General features: G+C 38.6%; 1 protein-coding gene across 1 annotated transcript in view; it reads right to left on the reverse strand.

The window, feature by feature from the left end:
* Positions 1 to 8,611: 8,611 nt before the first annotated feature.
* adarb2 (adenosine deaminase RNA specific B2 (inactive)) overlaps positions 8,612 to 13,984 on the reverse strand; it is a gene marked incomplete at both ends in the record, with an annotated part of 213,178 nt that continues 207,805 nt past the window's right edge. The window contains 2 exons of the mRNA XM_083901602.1: positions 8,612 to 8,788; positions 11,127 to 11,308. Coding sequence (XP_083757728.1) covers positions 8,612 to 8,788; positions 11,127 to 11,308 — 359 coding nt within the window. The remainder of the gene's footprint in view (positions 8,789 to 11,126; positions 11,309 to 13,984) is intronic.

Genomic DNA, 13,984 nt, shown 5'->3' on the forward strand with positions numbered 1-13,984 from the left:
AATTTTGACATTTTTAGTACGACATACTATACAATGACGTTTTTGACCATTTTTGGATGACATACTATAGAATGACTTTTTGACCATTTTTGAAGACATACTATAGTATGACGTTTTTGACCATTTTTGGACGACATACTTTACTATGACGTTTTTGACCATTTTTGGACGTCATACTATACTATGACGTTTTTGACCATTTTTGGACGACAAACTATACTATGACGTTTTTGACCGTTTTTGACCATTTTGGGACGACACACTATACTATGAAATTTTTGACCATTTTTGACGACATACTATAGTATGACTTTTTTGACCATTTTTGGACGACATACTATACTATGACTTTTTTGACCATTTTGGATGACATACTTTACTATGACGTTTTTGACCATTTTTGGACGACATACTTTACTATGACGTTTTTGACCATTTTTGGACGTCATACTATACTATGACGTTTTTGACCATTTTGGGACGACACACTATACTATGAAATTTTTGACCGTTTTTGACCATTTTGGGACGACACACTATACTATGAAATTTTTGACCATTTTTGACGACATACTATAGTATGACTTTTTCGACCATTTTTGGACGACATACTATACTATGACGATTTTGACCATTTTTGGAAGACATACTATACTATGACTTTTTTGACCATTTTTGGATGACATACATTACTATGATGTTTTTGAACATTTTTGGACGACATAGTATACTATGACGATTTTGACCATTTTTGGAAGACATACTATACTATGACTTTTTTGACCATTTTTGGATGACATACATTACTATGATGTTTTTGAACATTTTTGGACGACATAGTATACTATGACGTTTCTTACCAATTTTGACCATCTATGGACGACATACTATACTATGACGTTTTTTTTTACCATTTTTGGACGATATACTTTACAATGACGTTTTTTACCATTTTTGGACGACCATGACTATGGTATCGTTTTGGACCCCATAAATACACTGGTTTACTCATCATATGACTTTATCCCTGGCTCAGTGGTCTATGACAGTATCTTTTGGGTGCCACACTCCCCCAGGGGACGCTGGTTCGAGTCCCACCCCTAACACTAAAAAATAATTTTTCGTTGATTTTGACGACATACTATACGATGACATTTTTGACTATTTTTGGACGACATACTATACTATGATGTTTTTGACCGTATTTGACCATTTTTGGACAACATACTATACTATGACTATTTTGACTATTTTGGGACGACATACTATACTATGACGTTTATGACTATTTATTGACGACATACTATACTATGACGTTTTTGACAATTTTTGGATGACATACTATACTATGACTTTTTTGACCATTTTTGGACGACATACTATACTATGACGTTTTTTAATAATTTTGACCATTTATGGATGACATACTTTCGTATGACTCTTTTTTACCAATTTTGACATTTTTAGTACGACATACTATACAATGACGTTTTTGACCATTTTTGGATGACATACTATAGAATGACTTTTTGACCATTTTTGGACAACATACTATAGTATGACGTTTTTGACCAATTTTGGACGACATACTATACAATGACTTTTTCGACAATTTTTGACCATTTTGGGACGATATACTATACTATGACGTTTTTGACCATTTTTGGACGACATACTATACTATGACGTTTTTGACTATTTTTGGACAACATACTATACTATGATGTTTTGACTATTTTTGGACAACATACTACATTATGACGTTTTTGACAATTTTTGACCATTTATAGATGACATACTATAGTATGACTTTTTGACCATTTTTGGACAACATACTATAGTATGACTTTTTGAACATTTTTGGATGACATACTATAGTATGACTTTTTGACCATTTTTGGATGACATACTATAGTATGACGTTTCTGACCAATTTTGGACGACATAATATACAATGACTTTTTTGATAATTTTTGACCATTTTTGGACGACATACTATAGTATGACGTTTTTGACCATTTTTGGACGACATACTATACTATGACGTTTTTGACCGTATTTGACCATTTATGGACGACATACTATAGTATGACGTTTTTGACCATTTTTGGAAGACATACTTTACTTTGACGTTTTTGACCATTTTTGGAAGACATACAATAGTATGAAGTTTTTGACCATTTTTGGACGACATACTATACTATGACGTTTTTGACCGTATTTGACATTTATGGACGATATACTATACTATGACGTTTTTGACCAATTTTGACCATCTTTGCACGACATACTATACTATGACCTTTTTGACAATTTTTGGACGACATACCCATGACGTTTTTACCATTTTTGGACGACATACTTTACCATGAAGTTTATGACCATTTTTGGACGATATACTATAGTCTGACGTTTTTGACCAATTTTGGATGACATGCTATAGTATGACTCTTTTTACCAATTTGGACCATTTTTGGATGACATAATATAGTTTGACTTTTTTGGCAATTTTTTGGACCACATACTATAGTATGACGTTTTTGACCATCTTTGGACGACATACAATACTTTGACATATTTTACCATTTTTGGACGACATACTATACTATGACTTTTTTGACCATATTTGGACGACATACTATAGTATGACTTTTTTTTACCATTTTTGGACGACATACTATAGTATGACTCTTTTTACCAATTTGGACCATTTCTGGATGACATACTATAGTTTGACTTTTTTGTCCATTTTTGGACGACATACTTTACTATGACGTTTTTGACCAATTTGGAGGAAATACTATATTATGACTTTTTTGGCCATTTTTGGACGACATACTATAGTATGACGTTTTTGACCATATTTGGACGACATACAATACTTTGATATTTTTGACCATTTTAGGACAACACACTATACGATAACTTTTTCGGCCATTTTTGGACGACATACAATAGTATGACGTTCATGTCAAATTTTGGACAACATATTATAGTATGACGTTTTAGTCAAATTTTGGACAACATACTATAATATGACGTTTTTGACCATTTTTGAACGACATAAAATAGTATGACTTTTTTGGCCATTTTTGGAAGACATACTATAGTATGACTTTTTGACCAATTTTGGACGACATGCCTTTTTTTGTAAAACTTTGGACCACATACTATACAATGACTTTTTTGTCAATTAATGGATGACATATTGTACTATGAATTTCTTGTCAAATTTTGGACAACGTACTGTACTATGACTTTTTTGTCAAATTTTCAACCCCATCCTATACTATGACTCTTTTGTCAAATGTTGGACGACATGCTATACTATGACTTTTTTGACCATTTTTGGACGACATGCTGTACTATGACTTTTTTGTCAAAATTTGGACCACATACTTTACTCTGACTTTTTTGTCAAATTTTGGACCGCATCCTATACTATGACTCTTTTGTCAAATTTTGGACAACATACTATAATAAGACTTTTTTTTTGTCAAATTTTGGATGACAGTCTCATTTGACTTTTTTTTGTCAAATTTTGGCCGACATGGTAAAATTGGACTTTTTAGTCGAATTTTGGTGACATACTATACTATGACTTTTTGTCAAATTTTGGGCCACATACTATATAACGACTTATTTGTCAAATTTTGGAGGGCATACTATACCACTAACCTTTATGTCAAATTTTGTACGACATACTATAATATAACTTTTTCGTCAACATTTTGGACGACATACTATACTATGACTTTTTTGTCAAATGTTGGACGACCTACTATAATATCAGTTTCTTTTGTAAAATTTTGGACCACATACTTTACTATGACTTTTTTTTGTCAAATTTTGAATGACATGCTATACTATGACTTTCTTGTCAAAGTTTGGATGACATATTATAAGATGACTTTTTTGTCCAATTTTGGACCACATGCTATACTTTACATACTAAAGTGTGACAATTTTGTCAAATTTTGGATGACAGTTAGGCATAGTAAGGCATATAAACTGTCATTGTATAGTAAGGCATTAAAATGGTCATAGTATTGTAATCCAATAAAAAGGTCATAGTATAGTTAGGCATTAAAATGGTCATAGTATAGTCAGGCATATAAATGGTCACTGTATCATAAGGCATTAAAATGGTCATATAATTGTAATCCATTAAAAAGGTCATAGTAATGTAAGGCACTAAAATGGTCATAGTACAGTAAGACATATAAATGGTCATTGTATAGTAAGGCATTAAAATGGTCATAGTATAGTTAGTCATATAAATAGCCATCTTATAGTAAGGCATTAAAAAGGTTATAGTATAGTAAGGCATTAAAAAGGTCATAGTATAGTAAGGCATATAAATGGTCAAGCTGTGAAGCTGGATTTCTGGTGACAAAGTGCAACTTCTTACCAGCTGAGCTAATGGGGATGATGTGTCAAAAGTGTCAAAAAGCGTCATAGTACAGTAGGGTATAACAATGGTCATAATATGCTGAGGCATATCCGTAATTGGTTGTATTAAAGTAAGGCCTAAACATTTCATAAAATAAGTTCATAAAAGAGTACTAAAATATAGAGAGTCATGGTTGTAAGAATAGTTTAAAGAGTTTTACTTCTCCTTCTTTATGCTCATCACCAGCCACTGCAGCAAATTGTCAATTATGATGTTAACAATGGAGCATACAACTGTCTCACTGTCCTTGGGGGAAGGGGGGTTGGGGAGTGATGCTATTGTGGAGGCACACCTCAAACTCCCCTCTCCTCCTCTTCTTCGCTTCATTCTTCCTCCAGGCTAATTTGGTGGCTGGTCTGTATGACACCTGCCACTGAGCCTAACAGAGATAACCACTTCCCCATGGATTTCCCCTGGGAGAAGTAGGAAGAGTGAGGCCTCTTTAATATTTGACTGGATGCTCCTGAGGGTCAGTGCTGTCTATATAGGGAGCTGATCATGAAGCTGGCTAAGTTAAAATGGCTCAATATCATTTGTTATGAGGAGAGATAATAACTCACAGTCAATGTCAAGTGATGTCAAAACCACACCAATAAAGAAAACTGTCAAGGTGAGGTAAAATTACAAGATTTCTTGATTTTATTCACATATACAGTACAAACATTCACTTTTTAATTGTTACTGAAGTGCAATTTACAGACCGTAGCAGCAATTCCTCATATACTTTAATTTACATGATAATTAGACATTTTAGGACCTCTTTCACATCTGTGTCAACATCCTTTGTACATGTATTTTACATATGTACACTCACAGATACTATATTGTCATTCAGATGTGCCTTATATTCTATATCTCTCAAAATACACGTGTAAATCTGTTGTCGTGGCTAATTCGGCTATTAGGAGACATGGCGCACAAACAATGTCATGTGTGTATATGTTATCGACTGCAGGTGGATCAAAGACAAACTATTCATCTCTCTGTTGTAATACACAGACAAGATTTACAGAAAAACCCGATCTGTGCAAATATGGATGAGCCCTATACTGCCCGAGGCTAACATCGCATTTCGGTTCACTGATAAATTTGTGGGATTGATGTTTTTACACTAATTCCATAATAACTGATAACTAATAAAAGGATTTATGACCATTATTCTAACTTATATTTACAATTTATCTCATGTATTTGCATTTGTGAACTAACATGACTCTGGGTCATGCACCTGTATGTTTAGAATCTTTATGGGGGTAAAATTTAGCAACATTTGATTAGTGAAGTTGTATGTTGTCCTTACACGTGTGTTGGCTATTGTAAAAACATGGTGGTCCAAAACAGCATATAAATAAAGAATAAAAATTCACACAATCAGGTGATTGTTCTATCAACCAAATTGTTATCATACAAGAATGAAACATTTACTCCCAAACCATGCTCACCTAGTCCCGAAGAAGCAGACTAGTTTTTGACTATTTCTATCAATATTATGCAATATCAATATTATATAATATGTATTACTATAGAGCAATCCTTAAAATAAAAAAAATAATTGAGAAATAAATTGAGAGAACTGAGCTCCTGCAATGTGAAAAAAGGGGTACACATGGGTCAGGTTCTTAGATCTTGTCTGTGTAAAACCCTCTCCTCTGAGGAGCATATTTTTCAGACTCAGACCTCAGTCTGACAGACTTTATTCTTACTGGACATCACAAAGTTCCCAGAACAGAATCAGGGGCAGGAGGAGCAGGACTGTAAAACCAAAACAAGAAAGCACCACTAGATGTCACTCTCACAACTTAGATTTGACCGCAGACTGAGAACTTGATGTTGGCAAATTTCGACTCTGTTTCAGTTCCTTCCAGATAAATCATCAGTGTCGAAACACAGTCATGATCATAATGAACACATTTAGCTGCATTAAAAAAAATAATCGTAAAAAAAAAAAACACACATTGTGCAAAGACATGAATATATGACATGGCATCTAAAAAAAGAAATAAATGTGTCAAGTGAAACACAGCACTGAGAGGGAGTGAAACAAAACCGACCACCATCCTGACTATTATCTGGTCATGGCGGTCATGACACACAAGTCAATGAGGTCAACGAGACCTTTGCTAATGAGTCACCACTGAAACTCGCCCGTACTGGTGATTCAGATTTAACGGAAGCGGCCACGTAACTGACTGAAAAGTAGAGGTGAGAGGACACGGAGGAAATAGGAGTGAATGGAGGGCAGGGGGGGGAAACAGAATAATACCTTGCCACAATTCTTTTCCTCCTCTTTACCCAGTGTGGTGTGAGCATATGAGGGAGAGAAAAGAGGGTATATTAACCTGCCCTAGTGTCATGTTAAAAACCTACCATGCTTGACAAAGAGGAGGCGAGGGGAATAGATGCAGGAAGGAAGAGGATGGAAGGAGGAGGAAATGGAGACAAAAGGAGGGGAGAAGTCAGGAGCCAAAGGGTGAGTCAGAGAAGAGGGACAAGCAAAGAAATGAAAGAGAGGAAGGTGAGGAGGGCAGGTCTGCAGCAAAACTCTGTTCTTTCTTTTTCCCTCACTCGCTTTTCCTCTATCAGCCGTCACCCTGACAGGGCTGGTAATTGGACGTGGACCTCACTTTCTTTCTCTCTTTTTCCTTTTCCTCTTTCTCGCTCTCTTTCCCCCGCGGCTCTGCTCCTCAGCGGGAGCCTTGGGGCCCGGAAATAGCTGATGACAAGATAGCAGCTGTCTTTCACTCAGCTCAAGGTTACCCCACCCTTCCCTGACAGCCGAAGAAAAGGGTTGTTTAGTGGTTGTCGTGTTTGTTAAATGTGTGCGCTTGTGGCTTTCAAACCATAGACTGTATGTAAAAATGAACGTAGTCCCGTTTCGAATCCTTGAGCTTCCTGATTTGGTCACTACTATGTTGTTTCGTATATCTATAAGTGGAAGTTTAGAGGCATCACCTGAAACCAGAAACCTACTGGATTATACCAGCTGTCAATCACACTGGTATCTACTTAAAATGTGCCATACTTTATGGTCTATTTTCCCCTCAATGGCAATGTGATTTACAAAATTGTCATCCTGTTCTATTGAAGATCTAGTGATTGAGACATATCAAGAAAATGTTTACTGATGTTATAAATCAAGTGTAAAGTGGTCTCATTTTCCCTTTTTCCCCAAATTCTGGCCGTTTTTCAAGTCATTTGGTTCTGTTGGACGCTGTTGGCATCTGGGAAACTCCAGGACAACCTGACCAGAAGTCCAGCATGTCACAGTTGTTTCTATATTCCTGCCTAGTCTGACATCTCGTGCGACATTCTCATGGACGATGACCAGTCAGATAATGGACATTCAGCCATAAACATAGCGAAGAGGAAGAGGGACGCTGATGCTGCTGTCCATAACATACACATCCATAATGTCCTCTTCGTGACAGGTTCACAATCAATTTTTGTGTCTGAGCACAAGACTGCAAGCATCACCCACAACGCTTTGGCAACCTTGATTGACAACTCCTGGCTCCGCCTCCCAGATAACCTATGACCTGTCGTGATTGATGATTGGTCAGGGTCATACTTGTAGTGTTGGCAAGAATCTGTGCGACTGTGATTGATATTCTGACAAATACATTGTGCTGGTTGGCTTTAGGACAAAACTGGAGGACTACGTCTATGTATTTGACTGACGTCACCTGTAATCAGGCACCTATTGGATGACACAGACTCTTATGTGCCATATGTAATCATCTATTTGCCTCTAAATGGGAACATAATTATGAAAACTGACATCCGGTTCTTTCAAAGAAATTTACTGACGTTATAGATCAAATCAGTCTCATTTTCCCATAGGCATCCATTCAAACCTTCTTTTAACAACCAGCACAGTTGCCCCCTGGTGGTGACGCTACTTACTTTATGTACAGTATGGTTTGAATCGGTCCATTTTCTTTTTAGCCCATGACCTTCCTCTCCATGTTTTGCCGGGGTTATTGTGTCAGGATAGAAGATGACATGGGAAACCTCTAAGTATGAAAACAGGATGTTGGTGAAATGTACAGATTTATCTTACTCTAAAAAAATAAAGGTTAAACAAACGCTTTCTCTCTCTCTCACAGACACATACACACACACACACACATTCACACACACACACACACACACTCTTCCTCAGACCGAGAGCAGGAACTGCTCCTGCTCAGGTGGTTTCTTCACCCAGTTACCGAGTCCCGTTTCCTGCAGGGACTTGAACCACTGCTGCTTCACTGTCTGGTAGGAACGCGCCACCATCTTGGCTTCACAGTACAGGAGCTGGTGGTCTGCTGAGCCGGACACGTGGATCCCCAACTGGTGATGGCGAATGGTGCAGAAAAAGAGAACCAGGAAAATGTGAGTCAGGTAAAATAGACACAGAGATATGAAGTTACAGGGAGGGAAGATAAAGAAGGATAAAGCTCGGGGCACAGAGGCTAAAGGTTTCTTGGGGTGGGTGGGGCCAGATAGGCAAAAACAAAACGAATGAGCCGGCACAAATGCATCTGAGTGGGTGGGGAAGGTGGTGGCGGTGGTGGTGGGGCTTCAACAGCTGTGTAATCTCCCCATTTAAATTTCACAAGCAATTGAACATTCTCTGTGCTTTTTGTGCGTTCCTATTGTCGCGAGGGGAAACAATGAAGTTGAGCAGAGAAATGAGTGGAGAGAGAGAGAGAGAGAGAGGGAGAGCAAAAGTTTCTTTTGGAGATTAGTGCGACTGCTCTTGCGTGGCCCCTATATGCAGCGCGCGGGGAGCAGTTAGGGCGGGGGCCTCCTCGAGTACTCCTCCAAATAATTATGGTTTCACAGTCATTATGCTTTAACGGCCGCCATTTGGCGACGCAGGCAGTGTCTGTTACATAAAGTTTCAGAATGGAAATGAAAGTACAGCGGCTGGGGTCTGCGTGCCGCCGTTAAAGATCCATGCTGCCAGGTTTTGATAAGCCGCATGGACAGCAGATGTTGCTGGGGTGACAAAATTATCTACGGCAGAGAGGAAATTCCCCATATCCTTAACAGAGCGTTAACCTGCAGCCACGCGGCTCTGTGACCGAGTTTAATACGCGCACACGTGTCTGTGTGTGCACACGAGTCCTGATCTGAGTGAATAGTAAAGCAGTCTGATGAAACATGTGATTATTGTTTGTGCTCACGCCGATTAAAGTGTTCATCTTTGGAGTGTGGTGCTGACTGAGCTTCGCTTCCCTCCCTGCACAAGCTTAAAACAGGACACAGGGAAAACAATTGCTGCTTTAGCTTGCCATTAGACAGCCTTTTACAATTTGAAACTGATGTTTTACCATAGAGATAATCTGTGTTTGTACTCAATAGCATCCAGGTATCGTTTAGCATCAGCTGGTTCCATCAGTAACTTCAGATGATTTATTTTGTGACTTTCGTGGTTTTTTGGTTTTAATTGAATGACACAAAGAGGCAGCAGTAAACCAGCAGCTCCTGCAGTTCCTGTTGGCTAAAAACATTGATGTCTAATGGCAAGTAGAGCTGATTAATAATCGATTAATCAATTGCTTAATTAATCGTAAACTATTTTGACAATCGATTAATCGGTTTGAAGCTTTTCCCAGTATTAAAACAAGATTTCTGATTGTTTAAGATTCTTAAATGTGAATATTTCCCTAATTTCTTTGCTCCACACAATAAAGAAAATCATTCAAACTGAATCATTTTGGTTTGACGATGTTCTTGTGTTGTCCAAGACATTCGAGAACGTCATCATTTCCGGGTTTGACATACACTTATCATTATTTTTTTTGAACATTTTTTGACATTTTATTTACCAAACGATTAATTGAGAAAATAAACGACAGATTAATCCGTTCTGAAAATAATCGGCAGTTGCAGCTCTAATGGCAAAATAAAGTGGCTTTCTTTGTGTCCCTGCTGGCAGCCATGTTTTCAGTGAAAATGAGTGTCAGTGCATCAGGCTGTTCTTGTAACCTAAGTGTAGTTTTTAGTTAGTTAGATATAATATTTAGAACAAAGTATTTGAATAAATAGATAGTTGTGACCATCAATAACATCGTCTGGGATCTTTTATTTACTGAAATATTTTATTGTTTATTGACATTAACAAGAATTGTGCATGCTGGTAATAGAGCTGCAAAACCTAGGAATGTTACCGCTGTGCTTCTTCTACTGTAAAAAAACTGCTTACTGTGAGAAAAGACTTTAGTGTAGAATCTGGGAAGCCACTGGTTCTATCAGAATTCTTACTACATTTTTTTGTACTATAAACTCAGTATCTGAACATGGATCATGGAGTCACTTGGATAATTTTACACCGTTATGACAGTGTAGGTTAGGCTGACAATTGGCTTCAAATCAGGTCAGTTTTGTTTCTGGTTTTATCAGGTTTCTACAAAGCAAGCCAAATGCTCCCTGTGTTTTGTTTTTTTTGATTACTCCTCTTAGGTCTCTGTGCACACTGATGACTAAGCTGAGATCGTTTCATGCTCCTGCACATATTGGAAATGCTCCAACTGCCTGCCACCTTACACCGTCTTTGTATTTTCCCGGCTGCCTCAAATTGAGCCTCTAACCTAAAGTGTTTAAAGTCTTTAAAGAGTCCTTTTTGGTAAATTTCATTTAGTCTGCTCTGCTCAGATGTTACCTTCCCTCCGCCTGCCCTCACCTTGCGGTAGAGTCTACTCCAGCGGGTGAACAGTGCATGTTTGCAGAGACGCGAGGGAGTCCCTGTGTCCCGTCTCCGTCCCGTGGCAGTGCTGACCACCTCCAGCTGTGCGTCACCCAGCGTCCAGTTGACGCTCACACACGAGGCCTTACCCGGCTGCTGATACTCGGCACTGCTCAGCCCTGCGGGGATGACAAAGCGGCAGAGAGAGTGAATTGATGTGGGTTGTTTCACCGTATCTACTCCACGCGTGATCCAGATGCAAAACATTAGATGAAAGTGTTTCAAAATGTGATTCATTGCTGAGTATCTGAATGAAAATGTGAAACAATGTGTTGTGTGTTTTTTTGTTTTTTTTAACTTTCAAACCTCCGCTGTGCTGTTTCGTTTAACCTTCCTTCACCCTTCCCTCACTCTCTTCCTGAGGCTAATGGCAGACATAAAGTTTTGCAGCGCTGCAAAAGCCAAGTCAACCTGGACCTGAAACTGCAGGGCTGTTTATATGAAGCTTTGATACACCCTCAGAGAGAGAGAGAGAGGGAGGGAGGGGAAGGAGGGAGGGAGAACAGGAGGACCTTTGAGCACCGAAGCAATGTATTCCTGTTGTGTCTGCTCCTGCATGTGTCTCTACAGTTAACAGTGTTTGAGTGTTGGCTGCAAATATGATCTCTAGTCACAAACATCAATGATTTGCCTCCATAACAAAAGCACGCCAAGCCATCAGTGAGGGGAGAGGAATAGAGATTGAGGGAAATGGAGAGCAGCAACTGGACATGGGGTGCTTGGCCTAAGGAGGATGTCCAAGAGGTCACCATAGGTGTTTAATAGGAGCCGGAATCCCTCCATTTTCTGGGTCTCTCAAATGGAAAGCTTTGATGAATTTAGGCATGTAGACATGGTCAAGATTACTGATGTTCATACTGATGACTAAAATGGGAATGAAAGATGATTAAAGTGACTTTGAATGTGGCATGGTTGTTGATGCCAAAGAGAAAGGCCAGAGTGGTTCAAGATATATAGGCAAGAGTAACTCACAACGTTTACTCAAATAACCTCTTGTTACAACAGTGGTATGCAGAAGACCATCTCTGAACGCATAACCCATCAAAACTTAAAGTAGATGGGCTGCAGAAGCCGCTCCTGCCATGTTATTGGGTGTCCTGTGTACCTGATAAAGTGGCTGGATAGTTTACAGTAAATTTTGTGTGTCCAATTAAAATGTACCCCAGTCTGGATGTATTTGGCCTGTGGGAGGATTGTAGTACTTAGAGAAAACATGCAATGCAAAGTCAAAATGGTAGTCCTACCGAGAATGGTTTTACCCATTAATAACTAGGGCTGCAAGGGTTTGGGACGTGGAGCGACCACAATGGCCATTGCATGGCCCTGAAAATGTGTTTTTAATAGGGTATGGCATGAGTATCTGATTATAAGTATAAGTTAATCAGTTACTTGTTATTGTGACTATTCATAATATATGAAGATCCCAAAAAAATATCAATTATTGCATGTATGAATGAATGAATGAATGAAAACAAATCTACTCCAGTGCCTGTACCTCATTTGTGGTGCAACTATTATTACAAGATGGCAGCAAGCATTTACTTAGTGGACTTCATGTGTGTTTGCAAAAGTAATACAATTTAAAAGGTTCCTTGAATGCATCTTGAAGCTGCTTCTCTTAGCTCAACATGCTGTAGATTCCGCAGAAGTGATGAAATGTACCAAGATCTTTGAATGCATCTCGTTAGCTGTAGCTGCTCCCACTAGTTCAACATGCAGTGAATACTTTCATGAGCTCGCATGGGTTATTTTTGTTGGAGAAATGCCCTTTTCTAGTTTTTAACTCCAATTCATCAAGTTGCCCTAAAACTCAGATTGCAATTTCTGCAGGTCCTGATGTTTTTGTGCGAAAGTGCATTAAAAGGGTAAGTGAAAGATAAAGAAAAAAGATGACGATAACAATCATAGCGGACAGAGGTGACACTCGACTCTGGGGGGCCCCAGGCAAAGAAGCTAATTGGGGTCCTTCATCATCCCTCCCCACCCTGATCACCTGTACACCATACGCCTGCATTAAAATGCAATCAGTGCTGATCAAACTTCATGAACATTTGTTTTTAAACACGGACAACTTAAAACTATGCACAAAAACAGTTGTTGGGTGGGTCTTAACACTGTCGCTGACTTGAAAAAGTGGATCTAAATGAAGCAGTGGGTTTCTAGGGTCTTCATGGATGTTGGATGTCGGCTACCAGGGGTCCACTTGTTATTTTTGTTTTTTGGGGGTCATGCAGCAACACTTCTAGGATGTATTAGGGGGCTTTATGCTTGCCTGGTATGCTTGGTATGTAGGTCTCTGACAGTGGATACAATTGGGCCTTCGCACCAGTCGCTGCTTGGGATCTAACTACAGTTAGAATAAATAATAATGCAAGAAACTATAATAATAAAAATAAAGGAAGACGCAAACTGCCCATTAGATTGCAGGTTGTAGATTGGGGAAATAACTCCAATTTATAACAGAAATACTTTTTTCTTTTTTTGCTTATAAATGAAAAAGGTGCAGTGGGAGAACTGTTGTGTGCAATATGTGTCACACTGTCACAGACACGTTTTCATGTAACATCTGTGCTAACAATGGGTGACAGCTAAGTGCTGCTCTAGCGTTAAATCCACACTCACTCTGTAAAACTGTCTTCAGGAAGGAAGCGCTGTCTTGGATTTCACCTTCACTCTCAACCCAGTTATTTGTTATATCAGGAGGCTTCACAGAGAATCAGCAGACAGATTCTCTACGAGGACTGAACAACAGTTGCCTCTGATCTCGCCGTCTGACAGACAGCTTGTTATAGTAC

The sequence above is a fragment of the Microchirus variegatus genome (genome assembly GCF_963457635.1).
Source record: "Microchirus variegatus genome assembly, chromosome: 15".
Taxonomy (NCBI): domain Eukaryota; kingdom Metazoa; phylum Chordata; class Actinopteri; order Pleuronectiformes; family Soleidae; genus Microchirus; species Microchirus variegatus.